Genomic DNA, 27,654 nt, shown 5'->3' on the forward strand with positions numbered 1-27,654 from the left:
GCGTTCGTTTTCTCCCAACTGGGAAAAGTTGGAGATGAGGTTTGTTCTTTTCAGCAGAACTTTCTGCACTAGTTCAAAAAGTGTACACTGAAGCGTTCTTTTTACCAGAAGTGACGTCAAGAGTTACTGTTCTTTTCAGTAGTACAACAGAACTTAGTTCAACAGTTCACTGAACTGCTTGCCCCAGGTCTTGAGCAAGTGCAAGCAGTGCAAAGGTGGAAAGTCTGAAATGGCCTGGTTCTTTTCAACTGAACTGCTGCACTAGTTTAGAGGTTAGTTTACTGCCGTAACTTAAAAGGGTAAATATAAAGGATAAATATATGTTTGATATGTATTTTATATTTTAAAGTTTTACTTTTTATAGCGCTATATTAGATCCGAAGGGTGTTAATAGTCAAATTAAGGAGGCTATATTGAGTCCTGGTCAAGGAGATAACGATTCCCCACCAACGCAATCAGGTATATGATTATCAGATGTATAGTGAGAGCTTTATAGAATTTTAATTTTTTAGAATATTAAAAAATGAATATTTTTTAGAATATTAAAAAATGGAAACAACGGGAAATGCATACATTAAAAGGGATGCAGCTGAAAATATTTTGGTTGATGGAAATGGAAATGTTACTTGTGAATCCAAAGGTACGTCAAAATTTATCTAAATATATAAATGAGACAAATAATAAAACGTCAAGCCTAATCTAAAATCTGCAGTAATTAATTTTGTTAAAAGTAATGTGTAAATATATAATAAGTATCCAAATCTACGTTACATTTACTTTATTTATGTTAATACAGTAATTACTGTGGATATTTTCGATTAGGCTTGATGTTTCATTATCTTATTTTGTTTTTTTGTGATTTATAATTCTACCTAATTATATGCGTTTATACGATGCATGTTTATATCCTTTTATCGTGTCTTTTATGTTACTTATTTATTTATTTATTCTTTCAGATGGTGTAATATTTTATTTAAAATATAAAGATATTGACTTTACCTGTGATACGTTGCAATGTTATGTTGATGATAAATTAATGTCTATTACATTACGTCAAAATGTGGAACAGAACGAACAAACAAATGATATAAATAGTTATGATGGAAATTGTAGTCAAGAAAATAATGGTAACGATGAAAATAATGCTAATTATGAAAATAATGCTAATAGAATAAACCAAGATAGAAGAGAGACATTTTTTTGGAATGATGCAACAACTAAACTGTTTTTGGAATTATATGAGAAAAACAGTGATCTCTTAGTGAACAGAAAAATTAAAACCAAGAAAATATTATGGCAAAAAATAACAGAAAGTATGCAAAAACATGGATACAACGTGACACTTGTACAAGTCGAAAATAAATATAAGTCTTTAGAGAGATCGTTCAAAAATATGATTTTAAATAATAATAAAACAGGCAGAGCTCGCATGTCATGTCCATATGAACAGTAAATATTAAATTTATTTCAAACTTAATGTAACTTTATGGATAACATGCAATGAAGTACAATGCGTTGATAATATTTACAGACAGTTAACTAAACTTCTGGGTCATAAGCACAACATTCGACCATTGGCAATATCTGGAAAGCAAGGTCTACTTTTAAGGGATGATGTCCAAATTAGCACAGCTTTGCAAGTTCCTAATCTTGAGGTTCAGACTGATAAGTACGAAATATTATTTAAAAAGATATATTAAATTCTACATATTTATAATTTATATTTATTATTACTTTAATGATAAGACATAACTGTTTTATTTATCCATTGTATACATATTACAGAGCTAATACCTGTGATATGAATAATCAAAATGGAGTTAATTTAAATACAGATGTAAATGTAGAATCAACATCAAATTCAAGGAACACTACATCGGAAATAAATGCAAGCCACACTGAAAATGATTGTTCAAATCAAGTAAGTGTGCTATACATCCTCTCTATTGATATAACTAATATTAATGTAATCTGTAGAACATATATGTATTGTAGACATTGTCACATAGTACGCACAGAAAACAAACGGTTAGAACGACAAGAGTTACAGAAATTTTTCACAAAACGATCGAAAAACTTTTAAGCGATATTCAACATGAAAAGGAGATAAAAAATGAAATACAAACACAGTTAGTAACGGAATATAAAGCAATGAGAAATACATATGAACAATCAGTGAAAAATATAGAGGAACAACTAATAAAGGCAAATCAATTGAGAGAAGAAAGAAATGAATTGTTAAGAGAAATTTATCTGAAAACAAACATTAACATAAATAAGCATTAAAAAAGTTAGAAAGTTAAAAATGTATAATTCAGCAAGAGTACAATTTACAATTTGTCCAAGAGTTCAACGCAGTAAATAAATGCGTGAAATTTTATTTTAATTTAATTTTATTTTTTCGGATTCAGGGAAATTGTCCCACACAAGTTCCTTGCTTTAAGAGCAATCTTATAAATAAAACGTTATTAATGGTTAAGAAATGTTTTGTTTTACATATATACGCATATATTAATATGCATGTACAAAATACATATAATAAATTACAAATGTTGCATTAAGCGTTTGACTTTTATTTACTCTATTTTTTGATTTGTTTATTTTTTATTTAATTTTATGAACCTTCTCCTTTTTATTGTTAAAATAATATATTTGTATTATAAAAGATAGAAATAAAATAGAGGATAGAATAACAAGAAAAGCAATTGTTTATTTTTTTACATTAATTTAATTGCTGAGATTATTACATTTAATTTTATTGAGATAGTAAATGACATAATTCGTCTCGGATATGCACTCCAGTTTCATGTTCTCTTACTGCTTCATCAAAATTAACACGCAAGTTTTGTGCTTCCATGTCAGGATACTGGTCATTTATTGGCGCTTCAAGATATTGCAAATCTTCAATTTTTGCAATATTATGAAGTACGCAACACGCATGTATCACGCGTACCATACGCACCATATCGCGCAATTTGAAATGATATAGTTGTCTAAAACGTTGCTTGAGACACCCAAATGCGTTTTCAATTATTACCCTGCAGGAACTTAGTTTCTGATTAAATATTCTCTGTGCACGTGTCAGATGTCCGTTATCCCTGTATGGTACAATTAATTCTTTCAAACATGGGTATGCGCTATCTCCAAGCAAAAAATAATTATCTATAAGAAAATGTCTAATGTTAAAATATCAATTTTTTATTATTAGCCTACTTATATTATTTATATAATTTTTCAACTAGCCTGTACACAATTCATGTAAATCGTTACGCAATGAAGAATTTTTGAAAACCCTTGCGTCGTGGACAGAACCAGGATATCCAATGAAAACATCAATAAACTGCATTTTATGATTTACTGTTCCTTGAATATGCAAGGAAAAGTATTGCTTTCGATTAATATAAGAATCTGGATCTTCTCTGGGTTTATCTATTCTAATTTGTGAACCGTCAATAGCACCTGAAAAAAAGAAACATTAGAGCTCAGACACAATGAGAAGAATAAAGAATAAGAAAAAGGAATAAGAAACAAAGAATAAAAGTTTATAGTATCTTATTTCAATACACGTATATTGAAGTAAGATGCGACTATGAATTCCTATTCTTTGTTCCTTATTCCTTTATTCTATTCCTTATTCCTCTCACTGTGTTTAAGTCTTTAAAGTATTCAACATCTTATAGCTTCTGCACACAGGACGTGGAAATGCTTGCCATTCGGTTAGAAGTAACGCAGTAGCCAATAATTTTTTGCTCTTACAGAAAAGCGAAAAAAAAATTTAGCTGCGTTGTAAGCGTTTCTGCGTCCTGTATGCAGAAGCTATTACATGCATAAATATAAACATAATCAATGATATGAGGAAATCTTTTTACGTTACATTACCAATTATACGAGGGAATCCTTTTCTTTCTCTATAATATGTTGCAGTTTCTTCTTTTTCAGCTAATGTTGGATATTTAATGATGTCAGGTGCTAGTAACATTATAAAATTTGTTACTCTCGTTATTATATTGTACAAAGTACTCAGTGTTATTCCAAATCGATCAGCTACATCACGATATGATGCAGTTTGATGTCCTACGAACCACAGGTAACACAATAAATGTTTTTCAGCCGTTATGTTAAGACGTCCAGCATCATCTAAATGTAAAGTTAAATGTCAATTTCCTTCATGTCCAAAATAACACATTCTTGTTATAACACCCACACACGTGCGCGCGCACACAACAGACATATTTTTTATATACATACAAATATTATTATATAAAATTTTATATATACATATAATATACATACCTTGTAAAGAAACAAATATCTCAGATATTCTGAATCGATTTATCAGTTCATACGTCTTTTCTCTTGATATCCGAAAGTGCATAATAAAATCTATCTCATTATAATTCCGAACAATATCTTCTACGTAATTTTGTATTTTTACATGCTCAATTCTTTGAATCATTCCAAAAATTGGATGTATTATCCGTAACTCGTTATGATCTGAAATATAATTATATTAGGTTAGATTGTAGATGATATTTATCTTGTTAACATTAATCAATTTTGCCACATGAAATAATAGTAATTACCATCATCATCTTCATCCCAGATAGGTTCTGCGTACAATAACAGTGGTGGTGGTGGTAAAACAAAATCTTCTTCGTCTGATAAATCAACGTCTTCAATTACGTGTTGCGCCATGTTGATTCTTGCACTGTGGCGTTCTTTTCCTTCTTCTCAGTATTCTTGCACTAGAAAAATTTCTGCTGTACTCGCCAGTTCTAGTTCAGAACCAGTGCAGTACCAGTGCAACTGAAAAGAACAAACCTATTGATAGAATGGGGGCAACTAGTGCAGATATTTATTTGTATCGGTCTCAACGCCTTTTGTGAAACATAACCTACGATTCACATCGATTAAATCTAAGGTAATCCTTTTTTTTCTTTCTTTATTTATAAAATAAAGTTTAACACATTACTTTTGTATATATTTTTAAGTCACATTCTCTTTATTTTGCAGGATACAAAAGAGGTTTACCGCAACTCACATTATTCTGCTGATGCAGATAATTCTCTGTACTCTGCGTATGTATTAACGCTGGTGGCAAAGCATAGAGTAAGTATTACGGTATTCATATTTATGTTTCTATTATTTATACCTAATTGTAATTGATTATTATTTGTCAATACAAGTCCATAAATTATTGCTACTATTTATTACATTAAACTATATTTATCTATATATAATGTAAATGTATTTACAGATTTCTTCTCTTTGTATCATTGCTACTAAATAAAAAACGAAAAAAGCAGTGCCAGGAATAGCTTACAAATTTAATCAGTGTTATTATTATTATGGAAGAATATTTTTTAGTCGAAAATATTATGTTTGAATCTTCTAGTAGTTTTTCTTCTAGTGATAGCGATGATGATGATGAGGAATTACAAAATATATTATTAAATAATGATATAAATGAAAGAAGGGTAACACCAAAAATAAAAAATTACATAGAAAATGTTGTTGTAAGATATACAAATATTGAATTTAAATCACATTTCAGGTTGGTCATATTAATTGTAATTATATTGTTATTAATAGGAAACATTTATTTTAATAATACTATGATATTATTTATTGCAGAATGGAGCGAAATACTTTCCACTTTTTATTATATTTTATTGGGCCAAAATTAGATAATCTTTCATTTAGAGGAAGAAAAAAAATTAATGCAGAAAAACAGTTATTAATAATTATTTATGTTTTGGCAACACCAAATTCTTATCGTTCCATATGTGAAAGATTTGAAGGTGCAAGATCAACTGCATGGTTATGTGTCAAGAGAGTAGTTCGAATAATATATAGCATTCGAAATCAATTTATTAGATGGCCTACTAATGAAGAAGCTCAAACAACATGGACAAACATTCAAAGGTTATATGGATTTCCAAAAGTTTTAGGTATTGTTGATGGGACGCACATAAACATTGCTCGACCAAAGAAAGATGCTAATAGTTACATTAACAGAAAGGGCAGATTCTCTATGCAGTTACAAGTAAGGAATGAAAACATTTTTACTCCCTTATTATTTTAATTGAAGATATTAAAATTACTATGAATTCTAATATATGTTGAATGAATAGAAAAACAGCAAATTGTTAAAAGTAATTACATTTTCTTTTTATATATTTTTCTAGGTTATCTGCAAAGATGATTTGTCCTTCATTCATGTATTTGCTGGAATGCCAGGATGTGTTCACGACATGCGAGTGTTTTTTTATTCTGGTGTACAACGATATTGTACTCCAGAATATTTCCCTGAAGACAGTCATTTATTAGGTGACGCAGCTTATACTATACAGAAAAATGTCATGGTACCATTTTATGATAATGGTCATTTAATCAGAAGACAAAAAGAATTTAATACCAATTTGTCATCTGCTCGAATAACTGTAGAAAGGGCAATTGGATTATTAAAGGGACGATGGCGTTATTTATTGGATAAGTTGCCAATGACACGAACGGATTTAATTCCATATTATATAGTTAGTTGTTGTGTATTACACAATTTTTGTTTATTAAACAATGATGCTATCGAAATCCCTGTCATTATACCTGATATGCTACACGAAATAGAACCGCTTGCTGTTAGTAATGAATTAAAAGAGGAAGGAAATTTAAAAAGAAACAGATTAATGGAAATAATTACAAATAACAATTTTTAAAGAAAAAATTAATCTGTTTTTATGCATGAAAGTGTGTGTGCGTGTGTGTTCGTGTATGTGTGTGCGTGCATGCGTACCTGTGTGCGTGTGCATGTATGTGTAAATATTAATATATTCATACATATAGATGTAATATTCATTTAAAAACATTATATTAATTTAGTACTTACATATTGTAGTGTTAATTACAGAAACTTAGGACTTAATAAGAACTTATACTTTTACTGTATATTCATACTTTGTACGTTTACTGTATACTCGTATAGTTTGTACTTTTCCTGTATACTCATAAATGTTTACATTTTTCTAAAACTTTATCACCTTTAATAATTATAAATATGTTAAACTATATATATATATATATATATATATATATATATATATATTAATAACTGTCAATATTTATAGTATTTCTTTTTTCATGTAATTTCGCAGAAATATTTTCATGAAAATTTATACTTAATCAAAACTTATAGTTTGAACTTTTATTTTTGTATACTCCAATGTTTACATAACTTTATTAAAATTTTAACCTCGCTAATAAGTCAAAAGTATATGTCATACTATACATTCATTAGTAAATAAACTGTTAATATTTAAAGCATTCTTTTTTGCATAGTCTTAATCGTAGTAAAAACTTATATTTAATAGAACTTATACTTTGCACTTTTATTTTTTGTATATTCATTAAATCACTTTTTATCACTTAGGCTCATTTCCACAACTTACTTTAACTGAACTTTAGCTAACAATATCCAATAAAAGTGCTTTATATAAAATGAATTATTCTATTACATATTAGTTAAACTTCAGTTAAAGTTATGGAATCGGGCCTTAATATCACTTTTTAAAACTTTAACGTCGTTAATGAATATGTTATATATATATTAATATTATTGTTAATATTTGATGCACTTCTTTTTTTACATAGTTCTTACTTATATTTAATTTAAACTTAAACTCATACTTAATAATTCTACTTAATAATCAATATTTAAAAAATAAAAATAAAAGAAATTTATTCATACTTAATAAAAACGTATATATACTCAACAAAAATATTTACTATTAATACTTAAAAACTATATACGTATTCATGATTTGTACTTTTAGTGTAATATAAATGTTTACTTCATTTTTTAAAAACTTCTTTAAGTTCTTTTAATATTTTTAATTTTTCTGTTCTATAATTAGCAGTTTCTTCTCTTTTTATTCTTTTTCTTCGAGTGATGCCCGTAAATAATTAGCTTTTTCTTCATTTAATGAGATCTTCCTTTGTTCTAAAAAATATTGTGAATTACAAACTTAAATAACAACAAGAAATATTGTACATTTTTAGTTACTTATTGATTACTTACTAGTTGGTGGCTCCTGTTCATTATCATCAAATAAAGATTTTTCAGGATCTCGTGTATGCGATCCTGCTACAGATAATGGTTTTACCCAAGGTTTGTCGCGAAAGATCTCATCTAATGGCTAAAACATGTTCATTTTTATATTTAAAAATTTCTATTTCTAAATTATAAAATGTAATGGGGTAACTAAATTTAAAATTATTCGTAATATTCAATGTTAATTTTTTTATAACTTATTTATTACCTCTAAATATATCCATTGTTTCCTGTCATTTCCACTTTGAACGTTATGATCAATAATCTGACGATATCGTCTTTTTAAAGTATCCATTTTATTATAACATTGATTAACCGTAAAGTTATATTTTTGTTCATGTTTTATACGTTGGCAAATTTGCGTCCACATTTTTTTTTGAGAAACTTTCCCTAGCATATACGCGTTTTCTTTATACAATGAGATTAGCAAAAGCGTGGCTTCGTGTGTCCATCGCCCCTCATTTGAATCTAAAAAAAACCAAATATTTATTAAATCTTACTTATGTTATTGTACTCTCTATTTTTGTACTTGCGATTTAAACACACCTATATTAAGCTCATCTCGTTCAGCTTGATTATAATTGTCTTCATTATAGTTTTCAATATCTGAAGTATTGTCGTATTGAACACTACTCTTCGAACAACTTGGTTTATTGTTATCAACTGTTGAAGGTACTACAGGAGAGGTACTACAGTTACTAGGTGTAGAGTTTTTGTAATTTGAACGTAATGCTTTCGCTTTCTCCAGAAGCACGTTGGCAAAATCATTATCTATAAAAATAACACATAAATTATTTTGAAAATATTTTGTCACACATTGCAGTTAAATATTTAATACTAAAATCCTTTTTTGTACCTTTATGAGCACGATTGTAATCTTCTTTTCCTACTTCTATACTATACATAACATTTGTTGATTCATCAAGCAATTTCAACTTTAACATTTGTTGATGATTACAGTTAACATTGGATTGCACAAATTTCTTCATTTTTATATTTGATGAAGTAATAATACAAGAGAAGAAACTCTGTAAATACATTTATATTATAGTTAAATATAGTTCAATATAATAAATAATAGCAATAATTTATGGAGTTGTATTGACAAATTTTTATTTTACATAATTTATTATATTTTGTATATAAGCGCCATACATGCATTACAATGGAACAGATATAAAATTTAATTTTTCTTTCATCCTATGTATAATTTATAGAGAGAGAAAGAGAGAAATTAAAGATTAAAATAGACGTGTTCTATTGTAATCAATTACAATTAGGTATAAATAATAGAAACATAAATATGAGTACCGTAATACTTACTCTATGCTTTGCCACCAGCGTTAATACATACGCAGAGTACAGAGAATTATCTGCATCAGCAGAATAATGTGAGTTGCGGTAAACCTCTTTTGTATCCTGCAAAATAAAGAGAATGTGACTTAAAAATATATACAAAAGTAATGTGTTAAACTTTATTTTATAAATAAAGAAAGAAAAAGAAGGATTACCTTAGATTTAATCGATGTGAATCGTAGGTTATGTTTCACAAAAGGCGTTGAGACCGATACAAATAAATATCTGCACTAGTTGCCCCCATTCTATCAATCTCCAACTTTTCCCAGTTGGGAGAAAACAAACGCAGTGTTGGGAATTCTCAATACTGCCAACTTTATTATTTTTCCCAACACCAGCCGAACCTATTTTCGAACGCACTCAAGGTGTCAATAGATTTACAGATATTGGATACGCCGCATCACCAATGATATGATATTGATCACCCATTGTACATATTTTATCCTTAATGAACGATATATCATACATGCGAGCATCATGCATTTTACTACTTACTCCAGTAAAGGCATCTATAAATCGTCCTTTTGTATCACATATACCTTGTAGAGTGAGAGCAGTTTCGTCGTGTCTATTAACATATGTATGACAAATTTTTTTTGCAGGCGTTCGAATCGGGATATATGTGCCATCTATACACCCTATAATTCCATCGATTTCACATATATTTCGAAATTCTCGTGCATTTTCTTCACGTTCTTGTCTTGTAGCAGGAAATCGGATTATATTTGGAGCTAAGTTAATTAAAAAGTTTACAACTCTTTTTATTACAAAATGTACTGTAGCAATTTACATGTCAAAGCGCTCTGCTACACTCCTTATTGTTGTTTTATTTGCTGCAAACCTATACATGACAAAGTGATTTATTAAACAGTATTGTTTTTCCTCTTTTAACGTTTATAACCTTGACTTGTGACTTGATTGATTCGCGTATCGTCATTTCGCGCTTCCGCCATGATAGTTTAGAGTTAATCAAACTCGTGTTTTATTTAATCTGACTCAGGTTGGAACTGGGTTGCTAAATCGAAAACGCCATCAATAACGAATATCATCTCGCACTGTGGATGGCCGAGCATCGATGGTCGCGCGACGTAGGCCAAAATTTTATGACTTAACTGTCGCGGTCTCTCCTTTTTATTTTTTCTGTCTTACAAAGAGCCGTTTATCGGGGTTTCGCGGCGCCATTCGACTATGGCGTCGCGCGTTACAAAGACGAGCGCCGATGACAGGCTGCTAGATTTTATAAACACTAGACGGGATAAGCGCGGCAACGCGACTCAATTTCTATGAGTATCGACGAACGTCGATGACAGAATTTATAAACAGATATCATCTTGCACTGCGGATGGCCGAGCATCAATGGTCGCGCGACGTAAAAAATTTTACGACTTAAACGTCGCGGGTTACAAAGACGAGCGCCGATGACAGGCTGCTAGATTTTATAAACACTTGACAGCAATGCGACTCAATTTCTATGGGTGATATTGTTTCTGTGAAGCGTATGCACACCATGCACTAAAACAGAAGAAACGATACGCGATGCTCTAGTTGGAACGAGAGGAAAAGGCAATAGAAAAAGTATATAAGAAAGAATGAAGCGAGTCAAAATCACAGTCTGTGATTTGAAAGTCTACGCGTCGGTACATCGATTGAAAAAAAAGTATAGCAAGATGACAATAATGCAGATATGGATCGCGAGTTAACGGTCGACAGTGACTAGCAACATGAAACGGATAATTGAAAAAAACGAATTAAAAAGAAAAAGTGATCTTAACGAGTATAGGGTGTTCGATATAAAAGTAACCACCCGAATAGGGGGGGTAGATTGGGTCAAACTGAAAAGAAAAGTCTCGTACTATTTTGCAAAATTCGCAATAGTTAACGAGTTATTAAATAAAACGTCTGAGCGAATGAGCGCACAAGGAGCGATAGAGGCGGGCCTCGGCGGCTGGCTGGGCTGGCACGGTGCCCGGCGCGCGGCGAGCGGTGGGGGTCGAGAGACGAGCGGCGAGCGGAGCGCGGCGCGGCGCGGCGAACGTCGAGCGACAGATGTTATACACTGCGGCGAAAAAGTATTAGAGCCAGCCCATACTAAACTTACGATAATTTCTTCGCGTAAACGAGATTTTCCTTCGCGTAAACGGGATTTTGTAGTAACTTACAATAATTTACTCCGCGTAAGCGAGTGAATTATCGTAAGTTACTACAGAAGTAACGCGCTTGCGTAAACGTAGTAACAGTAGGTAGCACACGTATTGCATAGGCATTGCCGTAGCGTCTTACGCCTTAGATAATATTAATTAGTTTAGCTTGAATTATGTGTAATAGAAACATTTAATTTTAGTAAATTTAATTATTTTGCATGTCAAAGTTTACGAGGTTTACCACAAGCTTTACTTTAACTTTTGTTTATGTTAGAATAACTTTAATGGTGCGTGTCCACCTGCGAGTAAAACTCTCGAGAGTAGCTCTCGAGATTGATTCTCGCAAATGGACACATTCCTAAAGAGTACCTATAACGGAGAATGAATCGCAGCTCTCGGCGAGCGAACTTTTCAAGACCTACTCGCAAATCGACACGACGTTATTTTACTTTACTCTCGGAGATCAACTCGCCAAGCTCGAACGCTGTTCGTATTTTGAGAGCTACATGATGACACAAAGGAACTTATTGAATAATGCGGAAATCATGAACCATTGTAGAATACTACTGTGACAGAAATAAAAATTTTTTTAATTTTTATGTTTTGCAAATAAAGTGCAAAAAATTCATAATTTAAAGAATTAGATAAGAATATTTTTAATACATTCTCTTATTACTTGGTCAATAATTAGTTACACTTTAATTTTACATACTTTGCACGTTTTAGTTACAGCGCTGAAATTAAATATATTTTTACATCGCGAATTAAGTACATTAAAAAAAAAAAAAATATTTAATATTTACATGTAAAAATCTAACATCAAGGTATTTTGCAAACTGAAAACTAAATAATAATATCGCACTATGTATTCCACTTCACAATTTGTAAGTCTGTAGAAACTTTTAATTGTTGGAAATCTTCAATCTTAAGCTCTCTAATTTAGAGCAGATCCGACACCTGCGATCAATCCATTGCTTGACCCAGAAGTTCTTTTTGTTGTTATTTAACACCCTTTTTCTTTTTAAAATAATGCTAGCCACTATAGTAGCCGCAAGTCTCTTCGTTTACGAGACATTATGATGTCACCACTCTCAGGGATCGACTAAAAGAGTACGTAAGTGGACACAGTTTTGAGAGAACTCTCCGAAAGAATACTCTCTGGATTCTCACAAGATGCTCGCAAGAGTATAATGTCAGAAAAATTACTCTCAAATGGACAGTGTCAGAATAACTCTCGAGAGCTACTCTGGAGAGTTTTACTCGCAGGTGGACACGCGCCTTAAAACTCTCGAGAATATCTCTCGAGAGTTATTCTGACACTGTCCATTTGAGAGTAATTTTTCTGACATTGTATTCTCGCGAGCATCTCGTGAGAATCCGGAGAGTATTCTTTCGGAGAGTTCTCTCAAAACCGTATCCACTTACGTATTTTTTTAGTTGATGTCTGAGAGTGGTGACATCATAATGTCGCGTAAACGAAAAAACTTGCGGCTGTTATAGTGGCTAGCATTATTTTAAAAAGGAAAAGGGCGATCATGGCGCAGAAAGATATGCGTTGCTCTAACGAGCTGAAGATCCGAGTTCAAATCCGACCGAAAATTGTCGGTTTTTATTTGATCGCCACCTCTCGGAAGGGTTAATGGCAACCCGCCGAGAGTGTATCTCTAAGAAAGCAGAAGGGAGGCCTCGGATTTTATACAGGCCGAACTTCAGGAAGCTATGGCTTGAACTTGAGCTATAGTGCCGTTGAAACAACAAAAAGACCTTCTGGGTCAAGCAATGGATTGATCGCAGTTGTACATTCGGTGCTGGATCTGCTTTAATTAGAGAGCTTGAGATTGAAAACTCTTAACAATGAAAAGTTTCTGCAGATTTACAAGTTGTGAAGTGGAATACATAGTGCGATATTATTATTTAGTTTTCAGTTTGCAAAATACCTTGATGTTAAATTTTTACATGTAAATATTTAATAATTTTATTTTCTTTTTTTTAAATGTACTTAATTCGCGATGTAAAAATGTATTTAATTTCAGCACTGTAACTAAAACGTGCAAAGTATGTAAAACTAAAGTGTAACTAATTATTGACCAAGTAATTAGAGAATGTATTAAAAATATTCTTAATTAATTCTTTAAATTATAAATTTTTTTTGCATTTTATTCGCAGAACATAAAAATTTTTTTATTTTTGTCACAGTAGTTATAAAGTATCGTATTCCGCATTGTTCAATAAATTCCTTTGTGTCATCAATGGAAAAAACTTTTGCCATCTTGGTTTTTACTCTCAACATGTAGCTCTCAAAATACGAACAGCGTTCGAGCTTGGCAAGCTGATCTCCGAGAGTAAAATAATGTCGTGTCGATTTGCGAGTATAATAGGTCTTGACAAGTTCGCTCGCCGAGAGCTGCGATTCATTTTCCGTTAGGTACTCTCCAGGATTATGTCCATTTGCGAGAATCAATCTCGAGAGTTACTCTCGAGAGTTTTACTCGCAGGTGGACACGCACCATAAGACGTTTTATTTTTTAAAAAATAATTGTATTAAAAGAACTCAAAATAATATTTAATTTCTACATGACACACGCATAAAATGTTAAGTTATCAGTTATCACGTTGACATAAATGTAACATATGAAAATGTTAAGAAAATAATAACATAGTTGTTTTATGATGTGTATTTTACATTGAAGTAATAATTAAATTTTGGTAACACAAGGAAATTTTAACGTATACACACGATTTTTTGCTGCGTACGTGCCACGTAACGCAACATTCTCGTACGTAATTTCTGTACGTAAGGCGTAAGATATTACTACAATGTACGTGCGCTGGCTCTTAGCCTCTCGCCTTTTCGATGGCAGGAAAATGATACGCTATCATTTCCACTCCACCTTGCGGTAGATAGCTTGTTGCGGTTGCTACAACAGAATAATGCTGTTAATTTTCGCCCATCCATACAAAAGGGTTGTAGAAACCATAGTACTTTGGAAGTGACCTATGGTTGCCCTAACCTTAGTGAGGGTAGATGCTATATGGATGTTGCAACCATAATATATGGATGTTACAACCATGTTCGAGAGCGCTCGGTAGCGCGAGATAGCGCGCGGTAGAGGACGACCACAAAGGAAACAGAGAGGAACAGCAAGTACCGAAATACAAAGTTTAATGTTCAATATATGTACAGTTATTTACACGAGTTTCCCTTTCAGGCAAAATACCGTGAGCGCGCACAGAGTTTAGCTCGGCGAAAGCGGCGATATAGCGATTAAGCTAGCGAAAAGCGGTGATAAGCGGTAAAGCAAGGCGATTGTGTAACGATACTAGCGGTGATTTGCGAGCGAAATCGATCCCGCGGCGCAACGGCGGTCCTTTTAACTCCTCCGAGGCGAAACTCCCTCCCTGCAGATTTCTCAGAATTTCGGGAGGGTGATTGGCCGTCGGAGTCTCGCGTCATGGAGCTGACGTTACCGTTTGCGTGGTGACCCGACGGGGTCGTCACCTGTTTTCGAGTGCTTTGTGTATAGCATGGATCGTTCCTTTGTTCTAGCATTGTTGTTTGACTTTATTATTGATAACAAAGTGAAAGTTTCTGGAAGGTTGATCCCGAACGATCCATGCTATACCGAACATTTCCATGACAATTCTCGAAAGTAATATTCACGCGAATATTACTTTCCCGAATTTTCTGCTGGCATGCATGCGCGGACAGCTCGCGAGGCTAAAGTTTGCGATCTCAAACAAACCATAAAGATTATGTTGGATTATAGATGCTATATGGATGTTGCAACCATAATATATGGATGTTACAACCATAAAGATTATGTTGGATTATAGATGCTATATGGATGTTGTAACCATAATATATGAATGTTACAACCATAAAGATTATGTTGGATTATGTGTAGGTACGGGGTTCCTGCAACCATAGTTATATATATGTTATCCTATCTTTTAAGTTGATAACACTTACAATGTCTATCAGGAGGAAATAACACAAAAAAGAGAATATCACGGAATTGATAAATTTTTTCCTATATTAACATTAATAAATATGTAAATACACACATATACATAAAAAAATTATTTTTTATAGTTAACCTGCTTAAAAAATAATGAGTTTGAACGTGTTTAATATTACATCACAATTTACACATGAAAAAATTGCAAAAAAAAGTTTTTAAAAAACATTACAATGCATGTCTTAAAGTAACATACAATTTATGCTGTGCAAGACCTTTTCCTAGAGAAACAAGTATGGCTGGAAAAGGAGAAAGTAAATCATCTACAATCACACATTCAATTTGTTCAGACTTTTGCACAACATACGCATGGAGATGTGTATCAAAGTTTGACGTTAATAAAATTTGACAAATTAAACAAATTTGGTCCTTTTCATTTCGTAAAATATATTTTATCAAACCAAAAACGGGTAGTGAGTCATAACATTGCTCTTTACAGCGGATTACAACACATGTCCCTTTTCTGTAAGTCTGACCATGGATTTCGACCCATTTCATTATTAAACAAGCATTGTTGAAGTCAGACGGTAAAGTTGATTTAAATAATATATAATCAAAGCATAAAGATACATTTTCAACATATTCACTTTTACCGTATGAGTTATTAGACTCTAGACCTTTGCGGGTCATCAATCTGTAGCAAAGACTTAGCTGCTCTTTAATGCATAAAGTATATATGAGTAATAATTTCTCCTAGATGTTGTAGCATTAGCCTCCTTCTTCTTATTTTTATGCTTTGCTTTGAATCGAATGGTGCTCAAATTACGAATAGGTCCAGAAAACTGCAATATAGTGCCATAATGAACAAAATTATGTGCTTTTGGAGTAAATCTTTTACTTGAAAATAGTTTCGTAAACATCACGTGAAACTCGCTAACCAGAACTCGAAGAAGATTGCACGTTTCTTTTTGCAATTTTGGAGCTAAAATCAAATCCATATAATTTCTCTCATTTTTAAATATAATGGCCATACTTTATCATTCTCTGGAATAAAATCTCCCACAAGCATTGCAAATATGAGAATAAAATTGGATGACTCGCTACCAGACATTGATAACTTTTTGTTTTTAATCTCCTTGTAAGAAATCAAGGGTGGATTGTTAGATATATTATTGTGATAATAATCAAAGGTTTTTAACCGATCATTCAGAACATCAATTGAAACAATACAGGGCTTCTCTATAACGTAATGATACAATGCGCATTGTAATACAAATTTGAACCATCCTTCAGGCACATCATGTAACCAGTCAGCAGTAAAATTTCGACTTGCTTTAAAGTAAAGAACCTGCTCCCAAACTGATCTCTCTTTTATACCATTTTTATTAACATTTTTCAGCAAAACATCAAATTCATAAGTATATTCTCTCATTCTCTTTTCAAAAAATTCCACTTGCCACTGATCCTTAGAAGTTTTACAAAGTCTACAGGAGTAATAAGCATTAAAACTCTCAACAAAACCAAGAATTCCATTTAACCCAAGATTATCTCCTAACAAAAGGCCAAGGGTAAAATAGATTCTAATTTTTTCTCCTTTGTTAGGTTCAATTTTTATCCCCTCTGTTTGTAAATAATTAAGTTCATCAATTAAAATATTGAAAATACTATGATTATTGAATTGTATTCGATCTGAAGAGTGAAATAGCATGGCAAGAAAAATATTTTCAAGAAGTGAATTTACCTCAGGTGGAAAACATGCAACAGAATAGTATATACCACCTAATTTTTGAATACCAGTGTGTGATCCTAATGGATTGTTAATTTCAAAGTCATCATAGTAAATAAAAAGGGGAAAAACAATTTTACCCTGAAAATAAAGCTCGATTTTGTTACGCCAAAGATCGCCTTGAATAAAGTTTTCAATAATATTTTTTTCTTCTAATAGTGCATTCACATATGAGTTCACAGAACAGTAGACATTAGGAAGATTAAATATTTTCTGAAGCACTACTCTCATGGGGGATAAACTTAGCAGAAACTGGCACAATTTGTTTAGCTATATTGCCATTATACAATTTTTCATCTATCCTTTGCCCAACTATATGATCTACACTGTCAATAAAATAACCAGTCTCTGTAAATGCTTTAAATCTTCGACATTCAGATGAGAACACTGAAAATGGTTCAAGCAATTGATCTAAGTAAGATTCAATACTAACTACTGTACTCTGAATTACTCCATTACTAACCAATATATCTTTTATGGTAGGTTTGACAACAGATATTATTTGTTGCACAAGGTCTCTTGAGTCATCCAACATATTCTGAACATGGTTACGGGGCAACTGATGATTTGCATATAATTTTGCAGTGTATGCAAGTACAAATTCTTCCAAACTATTCGTTATATCTTTTTGTTCCTTATTACATTCATCTTTAGAATTTAACTGCTCAGCAATATCATAAGAACTGTTCCCATTTATTCCATTCTGTGCTTCAACATATTGAGAATTAATATCGGAAGATATTAAGGCACACTCAGTTTTTAATTTAGATGGATGTAAATGAAATGAGTTTAAATGTTTTCTGTATTTTTCCCAAATACAGAACATTTGAAAATATTCCTGAGCAGCTAAACTCCGAACAACGATGCGTATCATTTTTAAATACTTTATGAATAATGTGTAAATGTACACTTAAAGCATTTATAGACATTACATTTTTATTACATTTGAAACAAGTAGGCATTGTTTTTACACTCTTTCAAAAAAAAAACCAAGAAAATTATTGCACAAAAATAATACAAATTAAAATATCTTTCTTAAGCTAATCTTATTAATTGAACGATAATTAAACACACCTAAGACATTCAGTTAACCTTTTAACATCTGGTTTCTGAGCTTGACGGTTAATTGAATCTTCTGGCAAATTTAGATTAAAAAGTGTTTTTTGCAGCACAATCCATACCCGTTCACTTTGTGCAGGATATTCGCAATGCAAAGCATGATAAAACTTGAAGGCTACCTCTTCAGCCCGAGTTGGTGATTCTAACAGTATAGTTTTACCATTAATGTATACATAATTAGACGTTACTGATGAGAGATCATCTCCTACTACGAAAGGGAAAGGCTGGAGTGCAAGTCCCTTCTTCACGAGATCTTTTTTCCACGATTTTGTAATCTTTTCCAAATCAGTAATGGTCTAAACAACAAAATTTTAAAAATCGTAAAATTAGAGATTTTTATTTTAAATATTATTATAAATTTATTATATAATATTTACTTGTAAATTACATATTTATCTGCAAATGAAGTAAGAAACCTTGCTTAATTTCAGCTCTGTTTGGCCGCCAGTTTCCTTTAGGCACTTTTATTGGCACAACTGAGAACAAGCTTGGTAATCCACATAAAATCTCAGCATCAGTATCTTTATGATCTAGAACAGAAATAATAATAATAGTAATAATAATAAAATGATATTAAATCTTTATTCCAGAGTACATATGTTCACCAAATTTCTCAAGCTCTATCTTCACTTTTTTCCGAAACTCATTCCAATGAGTAACCATACGCATAGAAGCCTCTGGATGCAAAACACTAAAGTCATATTCAAGCTAAAGAACACGTATAAAACATGAAATTAAAGCAACAATTTTACTGCAGAGATCGATGCATTTATAATAGATACTCACCAATGTATAACCTAAAGGCTGCTTCAAGCATTTATAGATTTGAAAATAATTGCACATTTTTAAAGCATGAGGTTGCTCTTCCTTCTCACCTCCTTCTTCCTGTGACGCCGCTGTTGAGTTAAGTGTATCGTCCGAACCCAGCGTTGTTCCTAATTGTAGCTTGTTAAGCCTTACATGTGATGTGTGTTTCCAATATCTTTCGATCTGATCCCAAGGAGAAAGCCTGGTCGACAAGAACTCTAAGCAGTTCTCAATGGTCAGATGTTTCTCAGATTCTGATCAAGTATAAGATTCTGAGAAAATGTTTAAAAATTTTCAATAATAAGAATATTAAGCAAATTAAAATTTTACATACCAAGAAGAAAATCTGTTGCAGGTAAATTTTGTTTAGGAGGTATTGTATTGATGGATTTGCCCGGTTGAAGAGACCTTATACCATTCTCTCTAAGTGACCTTGCAATGGTGTTATACTTATCAATTAATTTTCCTCTTGCTTGTACAGTTTTTCCTCCTTTAGGGGTATATGAGGGAATATAATATGTGTCCTAAAATGAAATTATAATTAATCTTTACATGACTGACTAGTACAATTAAAATTATTGGCATGCAATATCTTGATAACAATGTATTATTTACTTTCAATTCCCCTGGAAAAAGTTTCTCGATTTCATTTGCCAAGAAGTGAAAACGTTTGGTATCAATTCTGTAATGAAGGAAAAAACTCATTTTGAGAATATATTTTAAGTTTACTTTTTATTCAAATATTTAAGCAAAACTTTTTTATTTTTAAAAGAAATATAAAGAAGAACTTTACATCTATGTATATATAAAGTACTAGTTTTTTTAATAGGATCAATAATTTTACGGATACATACATTTTATGAGTATCACAACCAAATTCCGAAACAATTATCATATAAGCTACTTTCAATCTAGCATTATTATCTAAGCTTACTCTGTTATATTGTGCAAGAATATTTTTTCCTTCCACTGAGTTAATTAATATCTTATAGACATACTGAAACAAAAAAATAATGTTTCCAATAAGATGCAATAATTAAAAAATAAGCTGGGTTCCATAAAATAATTTATAATTTTTTACTATGCACAGGTTGGACAATAAATATTATTTTGCAGAGTTTTAAGCATGAAAAAAATAAAGTAAGCAAGATCCTCATTTCTGAACTCAGAAAGTCATTGCAACCAAGTTGAAAATTATGTATGTAACTTCAATCTTACATTATCTTTTATGTCAAAGTTTTCTGAGAATAAATGTACAGCTGGAGAAGTGGTATTTTCTTTTTCAGTTTCATGAGCAACTTCTTTATTTGAAGCCATCAGTGCATCAAATCAATATCATTAAGGACAACGTCATAGTTTTCTTCGAGGTTTTCTTGCCCTGCTACATGATAGATATCCAAAATAATTGGTGTTGGTGTAATACATGATGATTCACTACTGGAGTCAGACTGGATAAAATCTAATTTTCTTTTTTTAATTTCAAAGCTACTTGAAGCAACATTTTCAATCTACAAACATTATAAAATATAATTAAAATATTATTACCAAAAAATGCAAAATTTTAAACGTATAAATAAGAAAAAGAAAATTGCCTGTTCATAATAAGTATAATAGAATTTCTTCTCAAAATTCATTCGGTTAATCGCCTTGGGCATTATTCTCTTTTAAATATTTTCCATTGCTTTCAAAAAGTTGTGGAATATCACTTTTTGTGATACCGTTTTCTAGAGGCAGACCAAAAAAACAATAAAATATTATTTATAAAAATAGTATTATTTATAACATAGTATTTATGACGGAAACAATGTAAAATAATATTGCTTGAATAATAATATAATTAAATATTGTTTTTACTTATTCTATACAAGAAAGAATGTTTAAGATTAATTTGGAAAAATGACTTTCTGTATTTAGAAATTTACTGGCATATAAAGACATAAAGAGACAAATAAGAAAGTTATGACAACTTTAGGATTTAGCAAAATCTACTGCAAATTTTTGATTTGCTGCCAATCTTTGGCATATTGCAAACATATTTCGCTGACAGGAATATAAACTATAACCTAAAAAATGGGGGGTTTTTCGGTCGCTCCCGGGTGGGAGCTATTTAGTGTCTTGCACCATCGGTGATTGACACATGGCCTCTTAATCTAGTTAAACATTTTGTACTTGCACTTTGTATAACAATACTATTTTACACTTGACCTATCTGGAATTTTTACTCGTACTATTTAAATAATTCTCTTAATCGACTTAATAAATTGAAATATTATATTCAAAACTTTCCAATTTTTTCGTTTAATTAATTTAACTATATCAATCTCTTCCAAAAAAAAAAAAAACCAATTGCTCTCAAATCCTTATCCATCTTTATTCTCTCACTCTATTTATCCAAGTTATAAAATATCTTTCCTTATCCAGCTTCGAAAACCATGGTTTTGTGGCCCGACGCTCATAGAAATTCGTGAAGTAGAAAATACCCTTGTACGCAGATTCTGCTACGACCGAGTTCTGCGTTGCATCCCACGTAGCTCCTTTAATACTAGTCATCATATCACCTACCGGTACGACTATAGAAAGGTCCGCTTCCTCAGTTGCAGCCTCCTTGGCTGTTGTATCCGCCAACTCATTACCGAGTATTCTCTTATGAGCGGGAATCCATACAAGTATAACTCTTTTTTCGTGTTTATAGCAAAGCTCATACAATATTCGTCTAGCTTCAATAATATATTGATTCCTATGAACATTTAATGTATTATTCCGGATACTCATCAACACTGACCTGCAGTCCGACAGTATAATCATATCTCTTGCTCTCTTCTCGATCTGGCAGAGCATCAGCTTCAACGAAGGCTTCCGCAGTGTACGACGAACACATGAAAGGAAGACTGATTTTATATGCAATCTCCTGATCACATATAATCACGGAGGCGCCAGTAGATCTCTTGTTATCGTCTTGGGATCTATCTGTGAAGATAATTTCTGGCAATTCCAAATCATATTGCATAGTAATCTCCCTGATCAAAATTTCATCTGAAAATTTTTTAAATTTCCTTTTCAAACCGATGTCAAAATCAACTAAGGGAACGAATGTATGTTCTTCATAATTTCCCTGGAAGACCTCAAACTGCCGTGATGGGCCCAACCAGTTTCTTCTCTTCAAGGAAGACTTCCAAACTTCCGACATGAGGGAAAATCTGTATGTAGGAAGGAGAAACCGCGCATAACTCTCACAATCACAGGAGCGCTGTAGTTTCTGACATAAGCCGTTTTGATTGTACACCATAGTCTTGTTGACGAAGTTGCTGCCAAGCATAAAAGCCCGGTCTCGAAGAGGTCTCACCTTTGCTTCTGCCGCAATTACATTGTTCGGGGTACTATTCCTGTATCCCAGTGCAGTACGTATACCCATAAATTGAGCTCGTTCTAACTTAAGTGAGTACAAGGCATCTCTGGGATAGTATATAAATAACCCGTAATCCATAACAGATCTAACAAGACTCTTATACAGCATGAGAGCTGTATTAGTCTCCATACTAGTAGAAACATGACAAAGATATCTTATAATAGAATTGGCTCTGTTTACTTTTCCTCTTATTTCCTGTGTTTGACGATAAAAAGTTAAACCGCTATCAAGCCAGATGCCAAGGAATTTAGCCTCACCTCTATTATATACCTTAGATCCTTGTATGTTGATAAACACGTTCTTATCCACGTATCCGCTTCTGGAAAATTCCACCAGTACTGTCTTCCTCGGTTCGAGGTCCAATCCAATCGTCGTGAGTCTTTCAGCGATAATGTTAACGGCACGCTCCAACAAATCTCTGTTCCTCCTTCTGCTAATCCCAGAAACGTATAGACCAATATCATCGGCGAACTCAACTGCCTCCACTCCCTCGGGTAACTCCGCACATAAACCCTGTGTGAATAAAGAATACATGATAGGGCTAAGAACCGCGCCCTGCGGGAGACCTCCGTAAACTAAGCGATCCACATTTTCTTGAGAATTAATGGTAAATCTCACTCTTCTGCAGTATAACCATTTACTGATGAATCTAACAATGTTTACCGGGCAATGAAGCGCAACCAGCTTATCCATCATGATCCTGTAATTCACACTGTCATATGCAGCGAAAACATCTAAAAAGGCTGCCAAGGTATATTCTTTTAAGCAGATAGAAGCCCGTATATCCGCCGTAATTCGCGCCAGGTTATCAGCGCAGGATTTACCTCGTCTAAATCCGCTCTGTGATTTGCTAAATTTTTCCTCGTTTTCCGCCCACCACATTAGTCTCTCATTAATGAGTCTCTCCATCAATTTACCTACACATGATGACAGTGATATAGGTCGTACCTTCTCTCGTCCTGGTTTATCAATAAATATGACCTGGTACAATTGCCAATCCTCCGGAATGATTCCCGTTTGCCATATAGAATTATACAGGTGTAACAGGGCCTCCCTACCTGTATCCGGCAGTAGCCGAAGCATCTTGTATTCAACGCCGTCCATCCCCGGCGCAGAGTCTCTTCTAGCCATGGTTATGGCCCTATCCAGTTTCGCCCTCGAGAAGGGGACATCCAACTCACAGGTGACTCTCCTGAAGTTGTCATAAGGCTTGTGAGCAGCAGTAGGGGGGGACAGACTGTCCGTTGTCCTCCTAATTTCCGTTTCCCTGTCATTCGACTGCCAATTATTCCAGGAAACATTATTCCTGGCCTTCTTAAATATACAAATAGTCCTCCAAACATACCCAGGGTCTGTAAATCTATTAATTCCTTGACAAAATTCCTTAAAATTTTCTTTCTTCTTCTCATTGAGAGCCTTTTTAACCAACGCACAACATCTTTTGTATTCAAACCAAGAGTGAATAGTTTTATGTTTCTTAAAAGCAGAAAGGGCAGATTTCCTATTTCTAATCATCTCGTCACATTGCGCATCCCACCATCTATGGGATCTCTTGTTTGTATTTGGCTTCTTATTTACCTCGGATGTTGTTTTTCTTCCAGAAGCTTTAGCGATACCATTCTTGATAATATCTATAAATGTCTTATAGTAAGAATTAATATTAAGATCAAGATTTTCCGTATTTGTTACTGAGAATGTTTCAAATTCACCAGTTATCAACTCACAATATCGCTCCCAATCCGTTCTTTTAGTGGAAACACGATTGGTTAGCTTCCTGTAGATTCGTGTGTGTCGATCGATTCGAAAAGTCAATGGAAAGTGATCACTACCCCAGTTATCTTCCTCCTGATTGCATTCCATCTCGTCAATTATGCCCATCGAACAAAACAAAAAATCCAGATTGGAGTCACGCTGACCACTATAGCCCAGTCGTGACTTCGTATCAACATTCACACACAGTAAATCCTTCTCGTGCATAATATCTAACAGAATATCCCCGCTCTCATTAGTTGAATCGCAGTTCCAGAGAGTGTTGTGTGCGTTGAAATCTCCCAGGATAATCACATCGTCCTCGCCATTCCTCATAGAGTTGAACACTGCTCGAAAATCCTGTCGAGCTATAGCCTTTCTCGGGTGTCTGTAAACAGCCACCAGATTAAAGTTATGATTTAAATTCTTAGTTTTAATAATAATTACGTCGTACCCAAACGGAAGAGCCGCGATGGGGACAACTTCAAAATCTATGTGTGTACGGATTGAGATTGAAACTCCACCGCTATTTAGTGGGTTGTCGCTATTCAATGTTCTAAATCCTGGGAAATAAACTTGACTGCGTGGTGATCGTTTCGTTTCCGTAAAGACCACTATATCGTAGTCCATGACTCTCTTAGTTAGCTCTTGCTTACGGCCTTTAAAACCCTGGCAATTCCATAATAATAAATTGAATTATTCCGTACCGTGGGAAAGCAAGGTTTCCCCCTCTCTGAGCATCTGTGTATCATATTTTATATCGACAGTCTCTCTAGATTGCTGAGAACCTCTTTCAGATATTCCACGTACCTCTATTCTCTTAAGTGCCTCGAACAATAAATTTTTCACCTGAGGGTCTCTCTGTAACAGTAACAGGATTCCCTCGACGGTATCCTTGGCATTCGAAATCTCCGCGTCACATGTCCCGTCTTCCTTTCTCTCGCAGAATGTCGCCTCTTTGCAACTTCCTTCCTCTGATGCGTCACTGTGGCTGGCCCTAAGCGCCACACCTCTTCTATCTTTGATAATTTCCTCTTCTTGGAGGTTAAATTGTTTATAATATGAGCGGGAGGGATTCTTCCTCCTTTTGTCCTTATGAGAAACTTCGCGGGGATATTTTACCCTGTAGTCGTTTTTTGATTCTTCACGGGGATATTCTACCCTGTAGTCATTTTTTGATTTAGTGGTTTCTACCTCGTTCCGGGCGTTAGATTTGGGTTTTGCGGAGTATGTCATGCCTCCTTTGGGTTCCGGTAGGGTGGGCCATGCCCCCGGGTTCACGTATATATCATGGCTGAGCAACACAGGGGCTTTCTTGCCTTCCACTAATTTTCGTGCTCTGTAAAATGATATATTATTGTGTGCTTTCACAACATTAATATTCTTATTTTTATTAAAAATAGGGCATTCTCTAAAAGTGGATCTATGAAAGCCTTCACAATTACAACACTTAACCGGTTTCGTGCATTGACCATGGGCCTTGTCGCCACATATAATGCATTTCGTCTCGCTCTTACATGCATTCTTTGTGTGTCCAAATCTGAAACAATTATAGCATTGTCTAATTGCATAATGTAAGACCGAACTCTCAGGCCAACCATATTGTTAAATATTCTCAATCCTCTCAGTTTATTATCTCTAAAAGTAATGATAATATTGTCAGTCTCTGCCAAAGAGGCCGTCTTATTTGTAGCGTCCCACTTACGTCTATACATTCGTTCCAAACTAACTATGTTTGTCCTATCGCTAATAGCTGCCCACAAATCTGGGATCGTAGAGGGCCAATCTGTTATTACACCTTTAAAAAAAATTTGGTGTTTTTCTATATTAGCAGTTATCTTTTTAATCTTAAGATTCTCTATTTTTTCCAGCGCAGAATTTGCCGATAATCCGTTTTCAAAATCTGCTTCGGCCGAAAAATGATTTAACATAACAACGTTAATTGGACGGATCTTTAATTCAGTTAGAATCATCCATATCTTAATATGATTCCTACCTTTTTTCGTTAGTGTTTGCTCTGGGGGGAGCCGGAGGGTCAATGATACCTTACCCTCTTGATCGTCAGCGAATCTAGTTTGGATATGCTCCACTTCATTCACAGGTGTTGCACTCTCAATCAACTCCAATCCACGTACCCTGAATATCTTTCTTTCCACCGTTGTCTGTCTGTTAAGTCTCTCCGTATCTCCAGTATTCATAGATGGCACTTGTGAGTTGAGCACACCCGTATCACGTGCACAGTCGGGCGGTGCCTCGTGGTCACTCCTGAACGTACTCAAACTTTCTGGGACTTGACTAGTCAAAACTTTATTGCCCTTTTCCCTTCTGTCGTCCGACACATCCTCCGAATCATTTGCGTCGCCCGTCTTTTGCCTCTTAGCACCTCCACGGACTCCTCGACGCTCCTCCTCTCTTGCTTCTCTCTCCTTTGATTTTACGGCGTTCACTCCCTCGACGAATCTGTTGAAGACCCTCTCCGACACGCCGGGATTGACTAGATCGTTGATCGCTTTATCCGAATCTGCGGGCAGATGCCCGACTTCCTCTCTCTCTTCGTCCGAAATCTCCATTTCCATTCGTCTCTTATTAACCGAGAAGAAAGAGAACGAACAGAATTCAATTGCTCCCCCTCCGAGAGGGGAGCCTACAGATTACTAGAACTTCTTTATTCCCTCCCAAAGATTCCGGCCCAAATATCACCGAAAACCTGATTTCAAACTCGCATTGACTCAAACTATCCTTATGCGCAACTACGACTATTCCAAAATAGGTTAAGTGCCAGCTCGCGCTAACACGTCCGTCTCGTACGGCCGCTCAACTGAAACTCCCTAAAAAATGTTTTATTTTTAGGTTATATCATACCTTTAAAAATAGGAATATAATATCCAAATCCAATGCTTTGAAGATAAAGCTCACAAGCTTTATCCATCGTATATCCAATTCTATACCACACACGGCACACACTTTATCTCGCGTCCGCGCGAGAACGCTCACGGCCGTTCGGTGTCTGTCCCTCTCTCCTCTCTCTCACTCTCTTCTCTCTCTCCTTTCTCCGTGCCTTCGTCTCTCTCGCTCTCTCGGACGAGCGTTGTTAGCTCTAACTCGCGCACCTATCAGCTTTGTTTCTTACTTCTTTTCTTTCTTCGCGGTTTCACCTCTTCCGATCGCCGTTTACGCCTGTACACTTCTATGCAGAAATTCTTTTGCGCGCGAAATGAACTCTC

General features: G+C 33.8%; 4 protein-coding genes and 1 long non-coding RNA gene across 7 annotated transcripts in view; 3 read left to right on the top strand and 2 right to left on the bottom strand.

Moving 5' to 3' along the window:
- Positions 1-27,654, top strand: part of LOC143908348 (uncharacterized) — a 256,163-nt gene that overhangs the window by 49,678 nt on the left and 178,831 nt on the right. The gene's annotated exons all lie outside the window — the stretch shown is intronic.
- On the top strand, positions 67-2,944 carry LOC143908343 (uncharacterized). Its single transcript, XM_077425965.1, has 7 exons — positions 67-272; positions 365-459; positions 539-640; positions 957-1,449; positions 1,532-1,669; positions 1,786-1,921; positions 1,996-2,944. Exons 3-7 carry the CDS (start codon positions 550-552, stop codon positions 2,284-2,286), a joined length of 1,149 nt encoding a protein of 382 aa, XP_077282091.1. The 5' UTR covers positions 67-272; positions 365-459; positions 539-549; the 3' UTR covers positions 2,287-2,944.
- LOC143908347 (uncharacterized) lies at positions 7,348-10,106 on the bottom strand. Of its 2 annotated transcripts, XM_077425978.1 has the most exons (8): positions 9,959-10,106; positions 9,619-9,807; positions 9,431-9,526; positions 8,964-9,135; positions 8,654-8,878; positions 8,316-8,575; positions 8,075-8,192; positions 7,348-7,996 (listed from the first exon to the last, which is right to left on the bottom strand). In XM_077425978.1, exons 4-8 carry the CDS (start codon positions 9,094-9,096, stop codon positions 7,926-7,928), a joined length of 807 nt encoding a protein of 268 aa, XP_077282104.1. In that variant the 5' UTR covers positions 9,097-9,135; positions 9,431-9,526; positions 9,619-9,807; positions 9,959-10,106; the 3' UTR covers positions 7,348-7,925. The 2 variants fall into 2 exon arrangements, with proteins under 2 accessions (XP_077282104.1, XP_077282103.1); XM_077425977.1 differs by having other exon boundaries at positions 9,619-10,063.
- On the top strand, positions 14,186-17,108 carry LOC143908327 (uncharacterized). The gene is made up of 2 exons (XR_013260104.1): positions 14,186-14,745; positions 14,814-17,108. It is a non-coding gene; the product is annotated as an uncharacterized LOC143908327 (long non-coding RNA).
- Positions 19,028-27,453, bottom strand: LOC143908326 (uncharacterized). 2 transcript variants are annotated; one of them, XM_077425956.1, is made up of 7 exons: positions 27,293-27,453; positions 20,494-20,999; positions 20,130-20,272; positions 19,891-19,957; positions 19,610-19,799; positions 19,255-19,529; positions 19,028-19,159 (listed from the first exon to the last, which is right to left on the bottom strand). In XM_077425956.1, exons 2-7 carry the CDS (start codon positions 20,590-20,592, stop codon positions 19,112-19,114), a joined length of 822 nt encoding a protein of 273 aa, XP_077282082.1. In that variant the 5' UTR covers positions 20,593-20,999; positions 27,293-27,453; the 3' UTR covers positions 19,028-19,111. The 2 variants fall into 2 exon arrangements, with proteins under 2 accessions (XP_077282082.1, XP_077282081.1); XM_077425955.1 differs by having other exon boundaries at positions 19,028-19,176.

The sequence above is a fragment of the Temnothorax americanus genome, unplaced genomic scaffold (genome assembly GCF_048541705.1).
Source record: "Temnothorax americanus isolate GAGA-0224 unplaced genomic scaffold, ASM4854170v1 Scaffold92, whole genome shotgun sequence".
NCBI classification, from domain to species: domain Eukaryota; kingdom Metazoa; phylum Arthropoda; class Insecta; order Hymenoptera; family Formicidae; genus Temnothorax; species Temnothorax americanus.